Source organism: Scatophagus argus, chromosome 14 (genome assembly GCF_020382885.2).
Source record: "Scatophagus argus isolate fScaArg1 chromosome 14, fScaArg1.pri, whole genome shotgun sequence".
Classification (NCBI taxonomy): domain Eukaryota; kingdom Metazoa; phylum Chordata; class Actinopteri; family Scatophagidae; genus Scatophagus; species Scatophagus argus.
The window spans coordinates 9324531-9338045 of NC_058506.1; the positions used below are offsets into that span (position 1 = coordinate 9324531).

General features: G+C 38.3%; 1 protein-coding gene across 1 annotated transcript; it reads left to right on the forward strand.

The window, feature by feature from the left end:
* The first annotated feature begins 4797 nt into the window (after nucleotides 1–4797).
* Nucleotides 4798–9247, forward strand: grk1b (G protein-coupled receptor kinase 1 b). The gene is made up of 7 exons (XM_046410804.1): nucleotides 4798–5496; nucleotides 6655–6782; nucleotides 7072–7229; nucleotides 8011–8094; nucleotides 8236–8360; nucleotides 8480–8681; nucleotides 8895–9247. Exons 1-7 carry the CDS (start codon nucleotides 4798–4800, stop codon nucleotides 9176–9178), a joined length of 1680 nt encoding a protein of 559 aa, XP_046266760.1. The 3' UTR covers nucleotides 9179–9247.
* The last annotated feature ends 4268 nt before the right edge of the window (nucleotides 9248–13515 follow it).

The window sequence follows — 13515 nt, forward strand, 5'->3', positions numbered from 1 at the left end:
GACGCTCCTCCTCTCGACCAATAAAAACGGCTCATCGGCTTCGTTTGTTTTCCTTCTAGGAACAGGAAGTTACGAGCCGCCCTACCCTGCCGTTGACTGGGTTGTGCTCTTTGCATTCATTGATTGGGTTGGTTCGGTTAGGCATTGCGAGTTGGAGATTGGCTAGAATTAGAATAAGAGGGTAAACCAGTGCTTGATGACGACGCTTCCTCCAAATGACTTTAGGCAGCCACATTTGATTTTTTTTCTTTTGAGCGTCTCAGGGGTTGAGTACATTAGTAAGAGTGAAATAGCTTACAGGGTATTGAATAATGATAGTTACTCATTTGTGGATAAACTGAGTAAAACAATAATAAACATGAAGTTTTCTGGAAAGGATCTCCACACTCTTCTTTGCAGAAAATGTCTTGATGCGTAACTGATGGAAATGACCTTTAACTGAATATGATTATTACTGTTAGTAGGTGGATAAACTCACTCTAAAATCTAAACGTAAAATCCTTCTGTAAAAAATTCATATCAATAAAAACAATTTGCTTGTAACATGCAGTGTGCAGACTTAACGGATTGACAGTGCAGCTGCCTTTATGAAAGCAGTAATTAAGCATGTCAGTTTATGAGTCCTTAATTACAAAGATGCAGATTTAAGATCAGCTCACAGTGGAGATGATGTTGTTGTTCTGGTTAGAAAGAGACTGTCTTTATGAAATCATGAAGATCTATGCTGTTTCTGAGCTGCTATAGGTCAAATGTTTACATTTCTTGATGTTTAACAATGACCACTGAGCTTCTTCCCAGTAAAGTGAGTGCTGAGGTAAATAGTAGGTCACCGGGACAACACCATTGCTCTCAATCAGAGATTATTGTCCGAGTGAGAACAGTGACTTCCAGGGCTGTTTTTAACCACAAGTCTTTTTAATCATGTGAAGAGTACTTACAGCTCAGCTGCCTGGGGATCACAGACATTTTGACATCGTGTGTGCAAATGGAATGGATTTCTACTTTATACTGAATCAAGGAAACAGTCAGACTACAACAGCAATGTGTCATTATCTAACCAAGCCATTCGAGCATGGGTGTGCTGTAGTGGTGCAGTGGTGGAGGAATGACTGTAAAGCCAGATGATGTTTACACATTATGTATTTCCAGATGACTGACGGTGTAGGGACACCGACTAAACTCCTTGTCTGGGTGGGTGGGTTTTTCATCCCCCGTCACTGAGCTGGATTAGACTTGAACTTAAAATCGGTTTCACCTCTATCCCTTTTTCAAATAGGATTTGTGCTCAGGGTCATTTAGTTTGAACAGTTTTGTACTGTCTTACTTTAGTTTTTCTTTGAAAGCAAAAGTGCCTTTCTTTGCACAAAGTATCATACAGTTGTTCTGCCCGGCCCAAAATCCCAGCTTTCTACTGGTTATTATTGCAATGGCACAAAGTTCGAAGTTGACTGAAAATAATTAATTGAAACTCTGCTACACATTGCAGATGTCAATCAGACCATGAACTGTAATGTTTCATAGCAGCCTCTAAATATCAAATATAGAATAACTGTATTATCGTTATGCCAGGACCCAAAACTCTTGTAATGCTGGACACATTTATTTATCCATACTTGATTCTAATATTGATTTAACTGAACTCGCTCAGGTAGGCATGATTTCAAATGAATTTATGCCAGATTCCTCTTTTTAAATCTGCACACATCAGCGCTTTTTCAAGTTTAATTGTGCACAACCTTTAATGCAAAGAGCCAAACTGACTAAATTCATACCTTTACACACAAACTGTTGAACCTGCAAACAAAATTCAAATCTCATGTGCTCAGACACCTCGTATTAGCGAAACTTTCAATCCAACATCCAATGCAATGCAACATGTGTTTGCCAAGATGTTTTCTTATTTTAACATCATTACTTTCATGAAATAAGGTTTGGTGTCTCGAATTTAAACAAACTTTGTGGTCACTACAGAGCAGGAAAAAAGAAAATGTTGCGCTGAAATATAATTTGAAGCATCCATCTCACATTTAGTGTTTTGCAAAATGAAACTGAACCAGTCAACCAATCAGTGATTAGATGGCCTATTTCCAGCAGCAACACTGATGCAAGAAGCTTTGTGTGTGTGATCATAAATGACCCCTTATTTCATCTTAAACGGGCGCTCTGATGTAGTTTCTCTGCTGTTTGACATAGTTTCTGTCCCCTTAAGCTGCGTGATCTAAATCCCTCTTCTCCATTTCCTCAACCAGCCGCTAAATCCTCTCACCTTAAATGTACCCACATAATTTCTTTCTCCCATTATTGTCCCTGTATGAACACTTCTGTAAAGATCTGGATTCATATGCAGCATCTACAAAGACTTTAAACAACAATTTTCTCACAGTTATCTCATATAGACATTGTAAGACAATATACAGTACTTCAAAGATAAGATAAGCCGTGTTGCACTCTGAGACACCTACCAGCTGCATCCTGAGCTCAACTGTCACTCAAAAGATTGTGCGAGAGAATTAAGTCAAAATTGTGGTGGTTTTACTTTGCTATGCATTTCAGCCTTCATCTCATTTCTCATTTCCTTCTATTTCTCATCAGTATAATTATAATCATGGTGACTTGGCAGGGAAAATAATTATCAATCAAGAATAGTCTCATTTAAGAGCCGTGGATCATATATTTTGAGATGAGATGTGCAGTCCTTGAAAACAGCCATAAATTCTGTGCTGAACAGTCGAATGATGTCTTCTGTGTTAGTACAGGATTCCTCATCAGTAATCACTCCTACTGCTGAGTTACACTAATTGGTTCTGCCGAGTTGCTCCCTCCAATAACGTTAGGGTGTAATCCGCACCAGCTAATGAACTGCCAAGTAGGATTTCAGGTGCAGCTAAACCGCGACCCGATGCCCCAACCTTTTCGACACACCACATTGTAGGAACGAGGGGGAAGAAAGGGAAGGGTTGACCACTTGAGGGAAAGTAAGTGTGTTCAAGACCCTGCCAGGACAGAGATGATTTCTGTTTGTTCTGTTTGATGGAAAACAACGAGCAAAGAAAAAAACAAAATATATTTTGGATGTTTCCCAGTTGGATTTAATTTATTTAAATCATTGCCTTCAAGTTCTCATTTGACATCCTGGTTCTGCAAGGAAGTACGGTGAGTGCTGCAATATTCCTTAATTAAAACAAATATTTATTGATATGGCTGCAATATAAATAAAAAGCTTCATGTTTAACATAACATTTCATTTTTATTGCAAATTAAAAGCTAAACCTCGACATTAATTTAGCCAAATGTCCAGGTTTTCAGATTCTAATGATAAGTTATTTTCATTCAGTAACAGCTCCACTAAAATCCACGTGGACCAACGCTAACATTTTAACAGCAATGAAATCATCACTTTGTTTAAAGGGTTTAAACACATCTAAAAGCAAGTCCAAAAATGTGGGTTAATTAACAAGGAAGTCAACTATCTCTATTTAAGTCTCTGGTATCAACAGTCAATGTTAATTGGATTATGTAGAGCCAGGAAAGCACCTACGCAGCCAGCAGCATAGCAATATACACCCAGAAAGACTTAACACAGCAATCCAATGATCCACTTTACATTTCCTGTCCCATTTTGCTGCAGGGGCATGTATTTTTCTACATGTTGTATTGTACTTGAGGGGCCCTGCATGCTTTATGAGATGATATGGTTACATTCAAGTAGAGATAAATAATTTTTAAAAGCAGACGTTATCTTCTGGACAGTCTAATACATCCACAGTGCATTGGTTTCAGTTTGTCAGGGTTTACAAATAAAATCTTCTTTTCTAAACTGCCTTTTTGAATCAATGTTTAAAATTACATGAAGAAATCTATTGGAAGAGAAACCGTAGGCTTAAATAAACAACAATCCAACAAAAGTGTTCAAATGGGTTAATGTGAAGAATTTAAAATACAGAAATGAAACAGGAAGTGAAAGGATCTTGTGCTACTCAGTGTAATGCTCTCCTTCCTGGCCTTGCAGCTCCCAAAGTCCTTTACCTTGCTGAGAGTGTGCACATGCCAATTGTGACTTTTGAACAGCAGGGCGCAGCATATCCCAACATGATTCCTTCTAAACCTCCAGTATTTTCTGACAAGGGAAAGTCTTTCTGCTCTCATCATCATTAACTGTAGCAGGAAAGACACAGAGATCCAGAAAATTAGGAAAAGAAAATAATTTCACTGAAAAAGCACAAAATAACTCATGAAATGCACTCTACATTGGTGATTGATGACAAACATTATAAAAATGTCAGTATAACATTTTACTACTGTTGATAAATGTTGTTAATAAATCAGCTTCTCTCATTAAATGTCATTTTGTACAAAGATTAGTTTAATTAATGATTATGGTAAAATGGCCTCAGGTTGTAAAATTGTATAGGTGCAGCAGAAGTTATAACTTTAAAAGACAGAGACAGACAAAGAACAGACATTAAGATTAGAATATGATAGCAGATTTAATGAAAACACATCTCAAAACATTTTTTTATGTGTACAACACATAAAGACTGCTTGTCATCAGATCACCTGGTAAAGAAGAAGCTCATAATAATTGAAAAGACTACAGGACTGCATGGTGGTGTTAAGGACTGGAAGCTGATTAGTGGCCCTCATAACATGGAAAGAGAGGGAAATTAGAAGTGGTAAATAATGCCATGTTATGATTACGATGTAAAGTAACTGATGAATGCCAAACAGACATTTTTCAGCACTCTCATTGACTTCCTTACTGGTTGTGTGTGTGCCCAAGGTGACAAAGTTGCAGCCATGGATATCGGTGGTTTGGAGACGGTGGTGGCAAACTCTGCATACGTCTCAGCCCGTGGCAGCGTGGATGGAGCCGCAGCAGCCACCATGCGTGACAAGAAGATGCGTGCTCGACTGAATCTCCCACACATCAGAGATTGTGAACATATGAAGGCAACTATAGACACAACCTTTGGCAGCATGTGTATCAAACAGCCGATTGGCAAGCGCCTGTTCCAACAGTTTCTTGAGAGCGATGCGACCCACAAAAATGCTGGAGAGCTGTGGAAAGACATAGAAGACTACACCATATGCCAAGAGAAGGACAGAGTTCAGAAGGCCCAAAAAATGGTCAACAAATACTATGAGTCATCTTCAAAGAATTTTTGCAGCTTCCTGGAAGAGAAGGCCGTCACTCGAGTTAAGGAAGACTTCAAGAACGTTCGTGGAGACCTGTTTAAAGAGAGTGAGCAGCAGCTGCTCAAACACCTGGAGAAGATGGCCAAAGATGGCTTCATGAACAGCATGTACTTCCTGCGTTTTGTTCAGTTCAAATGGCTGGAGAGCCAGCCTGTTGATGAGGAGTGGTTCATGGACTTCAGGGTCCTGGGTAAAGGTGGTTTTGGGGAAGTGTTTGCCTGTCAAGCTAAGGCAACGGGCAAAATGTACGCCAACAAGAAGCTGGAGAAAAAAAGGCTGAAGAAACGCAAAGGCTACGAGGTAAAGCACCGATGTGGCATCTAATGTCCCACTCATAGCCATTCATATTGTCAGTAAAAAGAGTAACAAAAAATTGTGAGCTCATTCCACTGGCAACCTCATGATCTACAGCAGCAAATAAGACAGAACAAGTTGCAAGAGAATATTACCTTGTGAATGCTGAGGTTTAGACTTTTGCAAAGAAGCTTGTGACTCTCTTAAAGACCTCACAAAGCAGCTCAGAGACTGACACAGAGACAGGACATTGGACTGAAAGCCATTGCTTCTAAAAGCATCAGTGGATAACAAACCTTTTATTTTGTTGCCTGGCATCAGGGCAGGCCTGCACAAAGTTGGCCCATTAGATGGTTTCAGTGAAAATAAATAAAATATAAATTACTATTTTTAATGTTTTGGGGGTGATTTGTGAGGTAAAAATGCTCTTTGTACAATTTTTCATGATAACAATACCTTACAATGCAATACAATAGGGATTGTTTTTAGCTTGAAGCCCACCATGAACTTTCAATTTTTTTGTCCTCTAAGGGAGGACTACAATTAAAACAAGTATTTTCACTTGTGGATAAGACCCCTGCTGAAGTTACATACCTGCACACAGCTTCATGTACTTGATGTACCTAAAAGATAAGATCTATTTCCCAAAGCCAGATGTACCTATATGGAGAAAAATGACTGCTCTGTGTCATTTAGGAGTGTGAATGGCAGTGAGCTAGTAAGTTTTTGAAAAAACAGGCAATTTGGCTTGTCATCGAAAGAAAAGCATAGGTGTTATTGATAGCATAAATGTCCCAGCAGGCATCTTCATGTATTATGCGGAGTCGGCTGCCTGCAGATTTGCAAACTAACCAAACATTCACCCTATTAGTGTCCACTGAAATTGCCTGCTGGGGTGAGTGTGCATCATGGCATTACGCTTCGAGAACTGAGAACTGTGACACATCAAAATGTCAAAGGTGGAAAAGGGCTACACTGGGGCCACAGATGTGTCACACCTAAACAAAATGTGGGTACCTGTGTTTGAAAAGGAATGAGAGTCCTGAGGAGAGGTCTAATCAGGCAACATACCTGTATGGCTGGACAGCAGGCATGTAATTGTAGAAATTGTACATTCTTGCTTGCGTTGTAGTCATCCTGTTCTGATGTTTGATTTGTGTTTAGGGAGCAATTGTGGAGAAGCGCATCCTTGCAAAAGTTCACAGTCGCTTCATCGTGACGCTGGCTTACGCCTTCCAGACCAAGACTGACCTCTGCCTAGTTATGACCATCATGAATGGTGGAGATCTCAGGTACTCAATATACACATATGAATGTCCATATAGAGACCTAGACACTTTGCCTATAAAAACTCCTTCATCCTGGTTTCTGCACTTACCAACATGAGAACAGTGTACTCTAATCTCTACTAATCAGCCTACGGTAGATAAACCTCAAGGCTAACATACAGACTAGGCCCTCAGGTGTATCATGCTATACATCAGGGAATAACTTGAGTCTTGAGTAGCTTCTCTTCTACTTTTCTAGATTTCACACACACTTCATAAAAGACTATTAATATGCTACCCACGTACTTTACAGGTATCACATGTATAATGTGGATGAGAAAAATCCTGGTTTTGATGAGAAGAGAGCATGTTTCTACACAGCTCAGATCATCTGCGGGCTGGAGCACCTTCACCAGCACAGAATCATCTACAGAGACCTGAAACCAGAGAACGTACTGCTGGATGATGCAGGTGAATGATTAACTCTGCAGATCATCTTGTATCTTCATGATTGTACTGGTGCTACAGCCCCAAAGTCACTGTCTTTAAACCAAAGTAAATCACAATGGTAAGTGCTTCACCACTGACATGAACAGATGTTGGTTCAGTTCAGTGGATTGGATCAAAACATGCATCAGTCCTCATCCAACTAATCAAATTAATGAACAAATGGGGTCCTCATCACTTTACAGAATTTAGAAATATGAAACGTGAAATAAAATAACTAAAGAAACATTAAAGTGAGATGTTATGTGGACATCAGAAAAATATCTTTGTTTAAAATATAGCAGAAAACTAGCAGAGGCAGCCTATTTTGCTTTCGTCCACCAGTGCAGTTCAGAAAGATGTGAAAAAAACATTATTAAAAAAAGCTTATGTATATATAGTTAATGAAAATTACAGCAACATTACATGAATTTCAGTAGAAAGATAAGTGACTGTTGTGTCTCATTCCCAGGTCATCAAATAGCAACAGTTTGAGTTGGAAACCTGAGCCAGCAGACCAAAGCACTGGTTGATCGTCAACTTAAAGCATCATTATTTAACGACGGGGTCAAGAGACTCGTCAATCAGCTTTCTCTTTATTAAATCCTTTGGAAAATTTCGTAGTGTTGCTTTCAGACAGACATTATCAGGCATTAACCAGACATTCTGTTGATGTGTGCTTGCAGTGAATGCGTTTCATACACAGTAATTGGATGTGTATTCATTCGCCCTGTGCTACTGATGTAATCAAAGCCTTTTCACTCAGGACATGTCCGCCTATCAGATTTGGGTCTGGCTGTTGAACTTCCACCAGGAAAAGACAAAACTACTGGATATGCTGGAACTCCAGGTAAATTAACAATTATAATATTTTAAGGTAAATGAGGAAATGCTATCATGCAGGTCAATGTTACTGTGTGAAGTGTAGCTCCATGCAGACTGTGTTTCAATAAGCATATTGTGTGTGAAATCACATCATGTATGAATATAGGTTTCATGGCCCCAGAGCTGCTTGAGAAGAAGGAGTATGATTACACAGTGGACTATTTCACTCTGGGAGTCACCCTGTATGAGATGATTGCTGCCAAAGGGCCCTTCAGAGTACGAGGAGAGAAGGTACTAAACGTGTACGACAGACACATTAGGTGACTGCTATGGGCAAAAATATCCTCTTTACCTGTTTGCTCTTGTTCTTTGTCGCCGCATGACACATGCAAAATGTTTTCCTTCTTCAGGTTGAGAATAATGAGGTAGCTCGCAGAATCTTGAATGATCCAGTGTCATATATACCAAAGTTCAGCAAAGAAAGCAAGGATATTTGTGAAGGTCTGATGGAAAAAGACCCAGCGAAACGCCTCGGCTTCAAAAATAATGGCTGCGAGGAGCTCAAGAATCAGCCCTTCTTCAAAGAGATTAACTGGGGCCGCCTGGAAGCAGGTGGGCAACAAAATACAAAGTCATACAAAAAATGCATCAGTGAAACCACTTATATACAAATCATCCTTTTATCAAATGCTTTATTGATTCATGACATCCTACTGGAGAGACAGGTTAGAAGGGAAATTAGGACATATGGATGCCACAAAAAGTAACAGGCATTTGAAATACAATACTTTAATACTTTTTATGTCCTCTGTGTTCCATCTAAAGGTATGCTGCCACCACCATTTGTCCCTGATCCTAAGATGGTCTATGCCAAAGACATTGATGATGTGGGCGCCTTCAGCACAATGAAAGGTGTGGTCCTGGATAACAAAGACACAGAGTTCTACAATGAATTTGCCTCTGGCAATGTCCCAGTCCCCTGGCAGGAGGAGATGATCGAAACAGGAGTGTTTGGAGAGTTGAATATCTGGGGAGAAAACGGCAAGCTGCCCAATAACCTCGATCCAAACTATGTGGAAGCCAAAGGTGGAGGATGTGTGATTCTTTGAACAGCAACAGTTGGAAACAGAGGAGAGGAAGGAAGGGTGAAATTAAACACATGTAGATTTGGTATGTGCTCATTTGGTGCCACTTACTCCTTATTCCTTTACTCCGTATAATCATTAATTTGTACAATAATCTGTAAATGTTGCAATTAATTAATGTTATTTGTGTATTCATTTATTATTATTATTATGTACTTGTATTGTTAGATTTATACAGTTACTGTGCAAGTGGTATCATGGCAGAGGACCCCATTGTTGAAATATTATGTAACAAAAATGTAAATATGGTAGCACTAATAATGACTGTTGTAATCTTACAGCATATGTCAATATTTTTGTTTAGTAATTACATATAGATTTGTTACTTGTATACATGTACATGTATATAATCCACAAAAGAAAAGTCACTGTGTTGACACTGTTATATTATGTAATTTTTCTTTCTTTCTTTATTATTTGAATAGTGTTTAAGTTATGACTGTAACAAACATAGTAGATAGAAAAGTTAAAAGCACTCAATAAAATTTTGCAAAGCACAAATATCAGTGTGTGTGTGTTTTGAGTCCCCTTTTCATGTTCTGTAATTGTAATCACCATCTTACCTCAGGGTTTTAGATAAACTGTGAACCCACAGCACATTTCAGATTCAAATTTAATTGTTAATCTAAAATGAACACTGAGATTAATTCAGCAGTAAATGTAAACGTAGCATTTTGTTTAAAGTGCCCCTCCAGTCAAACAGGAGTTTTTCTACTTCGGACAGTTGGATGTTTGAGCTTCACTGTGTAGAACGATGTTTGCGTGAGGTGTGACACTAAAAGGCTGACTTCACATTCATCTACTGAAAATGTAAATGCTCTCTGTGCTCGGTGAAAACCTGATGTTAAGAGGCTGAGCCTACGAGAATGATTTGTGACATCACAAATAGTTTGGAAGCCAATCCTGGTCCAATATTTAACTTTCAAATGTGTAATGTAGAAACTTGAAGAGTAAAGTGCACATACACTGACAAAGGACTTCACAGCGAAGCAGGAGTCACTATGTGGTCAGCAGGAAAACTACACAAAGAAACAAAATTTGCAAATTTATCATGTCTGGATGCCTTTTTAAGGATTTTAATGTGGATTCTATTTCCTGAAAAAAGATTATCAGACACATATTATTGTTCAAAGCAGACTATTTTTATATATCTTAATAAATGTCTGTGAGGGACCTTCAATCACACAACTGCATACTTTATACCCGACTAACAAATAAATGAGTCTGAATCTGAAGAATTTCCATTTCATTTTGACACTATTCCAACAAAATTTAAACAGCTACACACTAAACTACTGCCAGCAGCAGTTACTTAAAGTTTCTTTCAAAAAGGTATTTCTATGAAGATTAAAGCACAGAGAAAGACCAACCTTTACTTTCACATTTGTAAAAAAAAAAAAAAAAAAAAAAAAAAAAGTTGCTGGATGCTGGTGGACTCACACCTTTTGTGAACCTTTTGTTGATATAATGATTGGCACAGCCACCATTTTTAGTTTCCATCCAACACTGGCTGATCAGCACAAAGGACAGCTGAGGTTGCCATTAGATTTGCCAATGATTTGTAGTCAAACAAAAAGAATCAAATGGTGCTAAAGGAAGACTTAGGATGAGATTCATGATCTGAGGACCATGATCATAAATTTCATGACCATCCAATATGTGTCTGTGTACGTGTATGTGTGTGTGTGTGTGTGTTTATCTTTGCTATCAATCGCACTGATTGACACTGAAGACAATACTGAAGCAATGACTTCACCGAAACTCTGTTACATAGAGTACACAAATGCTGACTGTACAAAGTTGTACAAACATCACATTATTTAAACAGCTTTTACTGAGAACACATTACTGAACCCACATATGAATCATAATCTCAATGTAGCTGAGTGGAGAGCTGCACAAAGGTTTGTTCAAGTAAGTAATTTTAAAAATCATCCTTATGGACAACCAAAGAGATAACTTCATTTACTGATTAGATGATCACTTTGGGTCTTTGGGTCTTTGAGTCATTGTTGCTGATGTTGTGCAGCATCATGATTAGTCAAACATTCACTTCCTCCACATAGGATTATATAAGAACAAATTTAAGTGATTTAAAAAAAACTAATGGGATCCAGAAATTCAATATAATATTGCCAAATATGTTTTCATTAGTGTATAACCTGAAAATAAGCATTATCTTTTTGTCATTACCTCAAAATGAGCCTGTCACATCTACAGAGGGAGTGGGTCCTCTTCCACACCGTCCACCATGGTACACCGCCATGTTTCTACAGTAGTACAGTAGTTTGCTTTAAATATTTTCAGAAATATAGTTTAGTGTGCTGTTAAGCTCTAATATGATTATGTTTCTTACCAGACCACCATGTTGAAAATGGACACAGGGAGGACAGTGAGGGATTCATCCTGTATGCTCTAACATGCACAAGCTGCCAGCCCAGCTGCCAAAACAAAGATTAGAGAAGTTCGGATTACAAGATTCTTCTACAATATCTTTAACTAGCAAAGGGACATTAGCAGGGCAGCAGGGACATTCCTAAGTTTTTTGAGCAGTCTCAGAAAAGAAAAAAGTAAGCGAGAAAATGAGTACCAGTCAGATGCTAGAAGTACACCATAGAACAAGAGTCAGAGTTTCTTGATATAATTATGAATAATGTTTTTTCATTACCATTCAGATCAGAAATGGTTAGTTAATGGTCGAGATTTTGCTTTCTGGGGTATTTTATGCATTATTGCGACAGGAGTAGGTGTAGGTGTATGTGTGTGTGTGTGTGTGTGTGCGTGTTTGTGAGACTGTCATAACAATAATATGAACAAAGTTCAGGGATTCACGAATTGCAGCATTTAATTTTCTCCAGCATTTACAGAAATCGGGAGGGGGTGAGAGGAGAGGGCCACAGAGGAAAGGTTAACTTTATGTTTTCTATATGAAGGATTTGCTTGAATTTGAATATACTCCTGAAAACAAATACTGCTACATAACCTGTTGTTTCATTTACACCATCACTCATGTAAACCAATAATCTTTTAATATTTGTTATCTCCTGGCATCAAAATTAGCAAGAATCATCGTGATCAAAACATCAAAACAATCTAAGTTAATAGGAACAACTGGTAAAATAAACCAAGTGCCATATACTGATTGCTGTGGATGTTCTGGAAACATTTTTGTTTTTACTATAAATGTAGTTGTAAAAATAGTGATGATAAATACTTTGAGAGTCTGGAAATTGTTGGTTTAGCTGCTTTGAAAAATACTTACATTTTACTCCTAAAAGCGTGGACAAACTGTGTTACCCCCCAGTTACGACTTATTATGCCTGTAATGCTAACGCTGACTTCTCATTACGGCCAGTAAGCAGGGAGGTCAGTGGGGACACAACTGGATAAATACTTCAGCTGACTGAAGGCCAAGGGAATAAAATATTAACAGACACAAGATTATGAGTTAAAGTCGGAATATCTGTTCAATACTGTATATGACAGTACTTTGAACTGTGCTTCTGATTACTGTCGGCAACAAAGAATTAACATTTGATAAGATATAGACTGTAAATGGTGAGTTTGAAGTTTCTCATAAACAAAGAATTGCTTGACTGAAACAAAGAGCAAACATTCCTGTTTTTCTTAAAAGTCACCTGCACGGAGAATTGTGATGGTTTATGCTGTGCATGAATAACACTGATGCAAAACTGTGCTGTAGATACATCGGCAGTCCTTAATCTGAATTTGTGCACATGTCCATGCATCACTTAATGTATAGAAGCAAACATTCATCAAAAGGGTGTGTTGAAACAGAATGGTCTTCGGCCAGCTTCTTTTAGCTGACAGCACTGTACTATGTCAACACAACATTTCCAAAGAGAAGACATTGGTGTTAAACCTATACGCTCCAGCTTTAAAAAACGGATTTACAAAGAGCAAGAATTTCAACTTATCTTTTGTGTTGCCACAGACCCATTAATGCTTAACCAGTACTAAAATAGACACTTTCTATACTCAATAAATCAACTATCAGCAATGTTTGCTCTGCTGTCTATTCAGTATTTCTATATTAATATTTGCTTGTGGAACTTGAAATGACCTCCCTAAAAATCACAAGCTACCAATTCCTCAAAAGGGGACACAGTCAGGAGGACAAGAATATGTGAGCAACCAAAAAAAGGCAAATGACACCCCCAGAGTAAACCCACAGGACAATTAGAACATCACCTCATGAGATGTTAGTACCACATCACTAAACCTTTCTCTGACTGAGCCTGCAATTGTGACCACAATACTCCTCCAGAGGCTTCTTAAAA

Bases quoted from the DNA above. Each gene is read 5' to 3' on its own strand.
- grk1b (XM_046410804.1), top strand. From the start codon at position 4,798: ATGGATATCGGTGGTTTGGAGACGGTGGTGGCAAACTCTGCATACGTC. The intron at 5,497-6,654 runs GTAAAGCACCGA...ATTTGTGTTTAG, and splicing joins AGAAACGCAAAGGCTACGAG to GGAGCAATTGTGGAGAAGCG. The intron at 8,095-8,235 runs GTAAATTAACAA...GTATGAATATAG, and splicing joins TGGATATGCTGGAACTCCAG to GTTTCATGGCCCCAGAGCTG.